This window comes from Paramisgurnus dabryanus, chromosome 12 (genome assembly GCF_030506205.2).
Source record: "Paramisgurnus dabryanus chromosome 12, PD_genome_1.1, whole genome shotgun sequence".
Classification (NCBI taxonomy): Eukaryota; Metazoa; Chordata; class Actinopteri; order Cypriniformes; family Cobitidae; genus Paramisgurnus; species Paramisgurnus dabryanus.
Genome location: NC_133348.1, coordinates 701,274 through 710,302, shown reverse-complemented (window position 1 = coordinate 710,302; position 9,029 = coordinate 701,274). Strand labels below are relative to the sequence as shown.

At 40.9% G+C, this 9,029-nt stretch overlaps 1 protein-coding gene across 1 annotated transcript; it reads right to left on the bottom strand.

Annotated features, from left to right (window-relative positions):
- Positions 1-7,911, bottom strand: LOC135749720 (uncharacterized). The gene is made up of 2 exons (XM_065268370.2): positions 7,849-7,911; positions 1-2,445 (listed from the first exon to the last, which is right to left on the bottom strand). Exons 1-2 carry the CDS (start codon positions 7,884-7,886, stop codon positions 249-251), a joined length of 2,235 nt encoding a protein of 744 aa, XP_065124442.2. The 5' UTR covers positions 7,887-7,911; the 3' UTR covers positions 1-248.
- Between the last annotated feature and the right edge of the window lie 1,118 nt (positions 7,912-9,029).

Sequence of the window (9,029 nt, the reverse complement as noted above, 5' to 3'; positions counted from 1 at the left end):
ACAAGATCTTTCAGAGGGGCAGGAAATACAGGTCAGTTCCTGAGTATCAGTGACCCCTGTGGAGAGAGATAACACCCTCTCTCGGGAACAGGCATAGAATGTGGTTTTATTGTTTTATGGCCCAGCTCCAAAAACACACTCTTGTCCATCTGCCCTACATAACTCCACCCCTGGCCACGCAGGGACAATTTTAAAATGATCCCTAAGGGGACATCCTTGGATGTTGTGAAGTCCTTATGCATTATTTGTTACTGTAAAAGTCTTTGAAATGCAGGCACCTGTAAAGGTCCAAGTGTTAGCACATTGTTGATGGATTCCTTCAACGATCGAATCATATACCTGAAATAACAACACTGGAGTATTGTAAACATGAGAATAAAACCACTGCCAATCACGCATCCACGGAACACCCAGTCCCACCAGGTGTATACATACTGTGCAGACCGTGTAGATGAACTTGACAGTAGCTTTGCTGTTCCTTTGGCCAGGTTTGTTTCCACCTGAGCCTGATTAAGATGATACTCAGTCTGTAGAATAGTCCGTTGGACTAACTCCATTGTTTCAGTCAAAGTCTGTGTGCTGTGTTCGTAGAAGGTGTCCTCCCACCAGGGAGAAACATCTATGTCAAGTGGAATCCTCCCCAGGATATTTATCTGACCCATTGAAAAGTCCTCAGTTACCTCAAGACAAAAAGTATGGTTTGACGGACAAGTCAGACCTCCATAGGTGAAAGAATTCATCTCACTGATGACACACCACTGTGATTGCGAAACCTGTACAGCATCTGCATGACCATGTAATGACTGAACATTAATAAGCTTAGTATCATTAGGAGAGAATGGTTGTAAAGTGTTACAAGTACAAATGACATAACTTGAAGTTTCATGACAACAGGTGCGAGTGGTAAATAAGGTCTCATTTCTTTTCAAAGTCATATAACCTGTTAAATGATCCCATTTAATGATCTGATTTTTTACTACCATGCCTATAGAACGTATAGTTGTGGAATTTTGAAAAATTTGATCTGGGTGTATTAAAGGAAAACTGACAAAAAACCCAATACATCCGGCACATTCCTTTCCAGTATACAACATTAAAGTTGATAACAATTCTGAATATTTAATGTCCTTCATTTTTTCAGATGCAAACCACCTATGTAAATCCAAAATCTCAATAAGATCATTTAAAGCATGTCTAGGTGTTTTAAGAAGACGCAAGTCTAGAATCTCTTGTCTAGCAACAGTGAATAAATCTTGAGCATATGATCTGCAGGCTAAGTCCCGTTCGATGGTACGGGTCTGATTGAATAATGTGTGGCTGATCAATAGAAGCGCCTGCGCTTCAGATCTAACCGCTTTGATAATGTTTTCATTACTATTGCTGAGGTGCTGAAAACCAGTGGCCACCTGGTTTGCCAACCATGTTGAAAATTGTGATTGACCAGTTATTTTGTAAGTGTTGGCAATTGAATTAACGGAGCCGAAGAGACCTGCTAAATTTCCAAGTAGATCTCGTTTAGAACGTACAGGTGGAATTCGGACAGCTAATCTGCCTTTATAATCAGAGATTAAATCATCGATTCGTGACTGTAGCCATGCATATGTTTTATCACCAGTACTACAATGATTCACATAAGCAGACAAAATATTTGAAATATTATATGTTACATGAGTCATGACTAGATTAACATCATGCAACAAAGTCTTATTGATATTTCCCTTAATAAAACCACCAGGAGGGATTGGATATAATTTTGGACATTGTTTGGGTTTACTATACCCACAAGTGGTTAGATTAAAACAATGCTTTAAGGTCCATGTACAATTTTGTGGGCTAGTATAACTATTTACATCAGACTCACATTTGCCCACACAATAGGTTCCTTCTTTTCGGCTAGTCCAAATAAAAGTTTTTGGGTCAGTATCATCCGATACATATGAAGTAAGGTTGAACTTGTAATCTGCAAAACTCATATGTGTGCTGTTGAGTGTTTCAGTATGTGTACATCTGTATACTGCAGGTTCTAAATCCTTTATAGAATAACAAATTTTTGGATCTGTACCATTGTTAGATTTTTCATACAGGGTGCGCATACTCCCAATTGTTGCTCCTGGTTCAATTTTAAGTTGATACCAGGCTGTTATATTGTGTGAATATAGATGTGCGGGGGTGTCACCTGAAATGTTCACTATGGGAGGATAGTTGGAACCTACTTTACAGCAAATTTTTGTTGCGCAATTTGGTTCCGGCATTATACCGGGAGGCCATGTAACTATTTCTTTAGGCGAAATTGTTATGTATAATGTGGATGGCCCCTTTGCATATTTCCATACCCATCTCCCACATTTCAGGGTGTGTGTGAGCATTACCCTTTGGCCCAAGCTGATACATGTGGGCCCCGACACCTTCCTTGCGTCCGGTTTCCATGGAATTGCGGTAACCATCCTGAAACAGAGACAATGAAATATAGTCAATCATTTGGACATGACACATTTAATTATTCATCAATCCTTTGAACAATTTGCATTGAGACATGTGATACCATCTTAATTTTCCTCTGATGGACACGGCCACAGCGCTATTACAAGTCGCTTTAATTTCATAAGGCCCGTGCCACTTAGGAGAAAATGCATTTTGTTTTACAAAGACTCGTATCATCACCATGTCTCCTTCTGCAAATTTTGTTTCAAATGTTGGATTGAACTGTGCATCATTATTCAGGTCTGACTGTTGTTGTCTCAGCACCGCCTGTGCTTGCAATACTTTCAGTCTTTCCTGCAGCTGTTTTAGCACAGTCTGCTGTGTTGCAACCATAAGATGGCCCAGATCTGTTGGAGAGATTTCTGGATCAATAGGCAATTTCATCACCCTTCCAGTCATAAGTTCATATGGACTAATGCCTGTAGCTTTAGATGGTGTTGCTCGCAAAACAGTTAAAACTGTGGGCAAAGCATCAATCCATTTGTTTTGGTGTTGAACTATCTGTTTAGTGATAGCCTCTTTGATTGAGCGGTTTGCACGCTCGACCATACCAGAACTTTGTGGCCTGTATGGAATGTGAAACTTCTGTTTGATGTTCAGCATCTTATTCATGTCTTTCATGATCTGTCCAGTGAAATGGGTACCTTGATCAGATTCAATTTGAATTGGTGCTCCCCAGAGAGGGATGATTTGGTTCGCTAACAACCGTGCCACGGTAGTTGCAGTGTTATTTCTTGTAGGTATAGCGTCTACCCATTTTGAAAATTTATCAATGATAACTAGACAATATCGATATCCACCCCTGGCACTTGGCAGCGGACCAATGAAATCCAACTGCAAAGATTCCCAGGGACCTTTTGGTGGTTCTGGCCTGCGCAAATTAGTACGACCCGGCTTGCCCTGGTTTACTGTGGCACACACAATACATGTACTACACCATCTGTCAATGTCAGCTGTCATCCCTTGCCACCAAAATTGCCTTCTTATCAACTGCAATGTTTTTTCAGAAGATACATGTGAATAATCATGATACAATTTGATTATTGGTTTTTGTAAAGCTTCAGGAACCACATATTTGCCATCTCTCAACACCATGCCTTCGTTGACCGTGATCAGCTGATCTTGTTTAAGATGTGACATTAGTTCTCCCTCAGAAACCCACAAGCTTTGCTGATATTGCTTAAGGTCAATTGGTGTAGTTTGAATTGCACTTATTTTTACATATGGTTTTTCATCCCAAATGTCACCCTTGATAGCTGCTAATTTAGCCAGCTGATCTACAACGTTGTTATTTTGTTCATGCACGTTTGGGTTTTTGTTTATGTGTGCACGTACTTTAACGACCGAAATGGGAGATTCACGTGTGGTTACAGCGTTCCATATTGCACTTATCGTATTGAAATGTTTAACAGGGGTTCCTGCAGATGTGAGAAATTTTCGCATTTGCCACTGTGCCATAAAGTCATGCACGACGCCGAAGGCATATCGGCTATCGGTTTGAATACACACAGGCTCAGAATGTGCTTTAATGGCTTCAAGTAATGCGACGAGCTCGGCCTCTTGAGCAGACATGTTTGATGGTAATTTTAGTAACACCTGTCGTTGCGCATTTGACTCGGGGAAACTAGGTGTCCATATCGCACATCCAGTATAGAAATGATCATTTTGTTTAAACCTGGATCCATCAATGTATACTTGTGTTTGACCCGGAATCTCATGATCATAAACAGGACTGGGTACCTCTTTCTCAGGCAAACATGTGTGCGGATGGCCATCTATGTCCCCGAGTATGTGTGGCAGAATGCGTGTGTTGTCTGTTGTGATGTCACGTGATTGTATATCAGCTAACCATCTGGCGAGTCTTTGAGATGACACTCCTTTTATTCTGCCTTGCAACAACATTTGTACTGGCGTATGCACTGTATGTATTATTATGGATTGAAAACCAACGATGGGTTCAGTTGTGTTTATCATCCAATGAACAGCCAGTACATGTTGTGTGCATGGATCAAACCCCTGTTCGACGGGTGATTTCTTCCTACTGTAATATGCAATTGGACGCAATTTTCCCCCATGTTCTTGTGCTACCACTCCACTTAAAGTGTCTTCGTACGCATCGACTTGAAGATGGAACGGTTTTACAGGGTTGGGTAAGCCCAGGGCAGGTGCAGAACACAGACGCTGTTTTAAATTGGTGAATGCTTGTTCATGCTCATCTGTCCATTCAAGGACATCCGACGGTTTGGTTTTACCTTTCAAGAGAGCATACAATGGTGCGGCAGTTTTTGCGAAATCTGGTATGAAATCTCTGAGATAGTTTGCAGTTCCTAACACTTTTTGAAGCGCATTTAAAGTGTGTGGACGAGGCAGTTCAGCGATGCATTTCCTTCTATCCTCTGTCAATGCCCTGTGATTTTGCGTAAGTGTGTACCCTAAGTAGTGCACTTCCTTTTGAGCAATTTGGGCCTTCTCCTTGTTTAATTTAAAACCTGCCTTGCCTAGCGTTTGCAGAACTTTATCTACCACATTTAAGTGATTTTCAAGTGACCCTTCTGTAGCGATGAGAATGTCATCAACGTAGTGCACTACTTGGCCACTCCCTAGTAAGGGTTCAAGCACGTCTGTGACTGCTCTATGAAATATGGCAGGGCTGTTATGCATTCCTTGCGGCATCCGAAGCCAGGAATATTGTATTTGGTTTACTGTAAAGGCCAATTTCCATTGGTCTTCTCGCTTGACTTTGATAGACCAAAACCCATTTTTGATATCAAGTACAGTAAACCATGTGGCATTAGTGGAAATTTGTGTCAATATAGTGGATGGGTTTGCCACTATTGCTGTAGCTTTGGGTATTACTCGATTAAGGCGTTGATAATCAATGCATAACCGCCATTTACCATTAGGTTTAGGTACTGGTAAACACGGAGAGTTAGTAGTTGAACTGCACCGTCGAACTATTTGCCTCATTTCAAGTTGTTTTACTATCTCATGAACAGCTGCTTCTGCTTCTGGCTTTATGCGATATTGTTTTTGCGGTGGAGGTGGTTCACCTTCAATGCCAATTTCAAAATCAATTAAGCCACAATCATGCTCATGGGTAGCCCACACGTCTTTGTGTTTGTCAATCAACAACTGAACAGGATCTGTACTAGAGATGGACATTATTTTTGCCTTGTTTACTGGCAGACATTGTTTTGTTGCTTTGTTTGTTTGCAACTCAATCTGTTTTTCAAAGCAATGAATTACAAATCCATGTTTTTTCATAATGTCCATCCCCATCACAGTACCTTCACTATTGTTTGGCAAATACCAAAACGACTCCTTCAAAACGGTCACGCCTAAGTCGATTAAAACTGGCTGCGTTTTGGTTGCTGTCATTAAAGTATCGCCTATGCCTTTAATTTGAATGGTTTCAGTAGTCAGTGGAAAAAGAATATTTGTGCAGGAGCATGCTGCACCGGTATCAATAAGGATATTAGCTAGCCGGCCTCCTAAACTAGCTCTTATTTTGATCCGGTTTCCGCTTGTAATAATGCTACCTACAGCTGCGGAGGCCACGCACCCCTATTGTTCATCCATATATTTTTCTAGCAGACTTTGTATTTCTGCCCGCAAGCCCTTTTTTATATCATTCGTGGTTGAAGTTTTCTTTTCATCTTGCCCGCCGTTATTTGTCAGAGATTTTTGTTCTTCGATTAATTGTTTCAATTGTTCAAGCGTCCGCTTGTCAGATTGAGATACTGTTTTCTGCTTATCATTAACTGATTTAAGTCTGAAACAGTTTTGCACTGTGTGGTTGTTCTTTTTGCAAAAATGACACCGTGGTTGAGACTTATACTCGGATTTCATATGACCATTGCCTTCTGCTGTCCATTGTGTCGTTGCAACAGGATGAGGTTTGTTATGTTTTAGCCTGCTTTCTATTTTAGATGCCCAATCTACCAGTGCTCTAAATGTATTTTCAGGTGGTTCTGCCCCGTGCATTAATGCTCGTTGAATGTGAGATTCTGCATTGTTCTTTATGATCTGTAGTAAAACTTCCTGGTCCCTTTCTGCATTTTCCACTCCTGAGTGCTCTTTAAAAGCCACCCATAAACGTTCTGCATACACTTCAAATGGCTCTCTCCCTACTTGCTTTAATTCCAATATTTTGTTCCACTCTGCATGCGTTGGTCCTCTTAAGTCCATCAACGCTGCCTTCACTCTTTCATACACATCCGTATCTGTTTCACCCTCCCTTTTAATCACAATCTCTCCAGATCTGAGGTTCTCAGGCATTTTTGATTTAAGTTCATTTGGGATGGTGAGGAGTGCTATCTGCCACACATCCCTCAGCTCTAAATTATACACCGATGCCTGTAGCAGTAAATTATCCCAATAGGGCTGAAATGGCCCTTTTCTTGGCATTACCCCTACAACCTCTTTATGTCTTGCGCATTCCTCACAGGTTAATGGGCGACTAATTGTAGTTACCTCATCCTCTGCATTGGTCAATGTTTTCAGCACAGCAACATTTACTGGTTTCTTAACAATCATGCCTGTTTTAGTTCTCGTTCTTATTGGACTACGGCCTCGTTGGTTGTTAGCTCGGTTTGATACCGGTTCCGGAGAGCGTTCTCGCCTTATCGGAGCTGGCTCTTGAGCCGCTACTTTATCCTGCATATTTTCTATAAGCGCGTTATCCTCATCGTCGCTATCATCTTCTGTATTACCAACAGAGCTAATCACGGCTTTTTTAACAGCCGCAACATGAAAGCCTGCACCATCGCAGCAATCTTCGAGTGCTTTGGTGTACTCTCTGTCCAGTTTTAGTTTACTTTCAAGTTTTTTAATCTGCGCCTCTAGCGCACCGCCCTGTCTTACCCAGGTTTGTTTTTCAAACACAGACGCATCGATTTGAGTACGAAGCTTTTTTAATTCATCCGACCGGGCTTTCTCTAATTCTCGGATACCCGCAATCATATTCTGCGTTTCGGTTATTGTTGCGAGATCGTTCCGACGAAGTAGATAAACAATTGCCACAGACAATTTTCTGAATGCACGCTTCTTCTCTAATTTACGTCCTTTTGTGGAATACCATGACAAAATCTGCTCATTTGTCCATGTTATTTCCATTCCTTCTGAGTGTAAACGTACGAGAAGAGGTTTAATTCGTAGCGCAAGGGAATCCATTATTTCCTTATCTACACTTTCGCTATCATCTCCCTGAAAAGCCATGTTGTTGTTGTTCTAAAACTTATGCCCCACCGGAGTTTTACGGTCTCCGGTCTATCACTGGGTATTCACGACCCGTTCTACAAATGTGTCTGAATGGTGCACTTATGCTTTCCCTCAACACTTCTAAAAGGCAAAGAAAAATCAACTTACCAACACAGCTGAAGACAGAGAAGTAGCTCAAACCTCATACTCAGCGATGAATGGAATAGTTTGTTTTGGATGAGATGTCGCGCTGGTATGACTTCACTCACTCGCGCCGGGGACACTCGTTCTGGTGTACACGTCACGCGTTCTGGTGTATACGTCACTCTTTCCAGCGTCTGACGTATCACGTCGGGGTCACCAAGCTGTAAGGACCCACCCACTGGTCCAACGACGGATTCCAATGCCGTGGGAGAAAGGGTCTCGTGTTCTGAATCTCTTCCTTTAAGAATTAAACATTCATTCAAATTTAGTCTTTTGTTCATATTTGACTCTGTGAGGTTTCCAATCTGACTCCAAATTTTATAATAAAACTTAATACATTATTAATATTGTTTTAGATTATTGATTATAAATTCTCATAGTCTTAGTTATTCGTTCATTAGGGACCCGATATCGCACAGGATATACGTCGGCCGTTGCGTATATCTCACGGACACAAAATTGCCAGTTCTGATTTTAGTCAGAGGTTGCCGGGTAAACTAATATTTTATGTCTGGCCGCCCCATGCTTGCTCCAATCATAAAAATAGTTATTTAGTCACGATCATGCAACTTGCTAAACCAGGTGATAGACATAAATCTGAGAGTCCTGGTGAATGTGCTACCTGCTCCATTCAACATCAAAACACCAGTGTGATCATATCCTGACATACTTATTTTGCGGTAATACCAGACTCCTTCTAATCTACTGGAAATAATAATTTCTGAAAGAATTAAAATAAATCAATACAATTTCTGAAGAATTTAAAATGAATCAATAATAACAATTTATTTTGCCAAGCAGGTTACACTTAAATCAATCATTTAGTTTCCAAATTCATCACACAAAAATGTCAACATTCACATCTAAAATAAAAGTAGTAAGGTAAAAATAAAATCACAAAGTCAAATCATACCTGGCAAGTAAAAAACGACACACATCAGTGCGGGAAGTCTGAATACAGAAGCTTCCTTGAGTCCTTTGCCAATGTTCCTTATATACACCAGTAAAATGGGAGTTATGGTCAATCTGGTATTTTCATTTAGTTTCTCGTGTAGTTTCTCGTGTAGTTTCTCGTGGCCCTAAAGGTCACCAAATGGGATCGCCAGCCATCTGTACTTAAGATTACCTAGAAAAGACACGCCTCT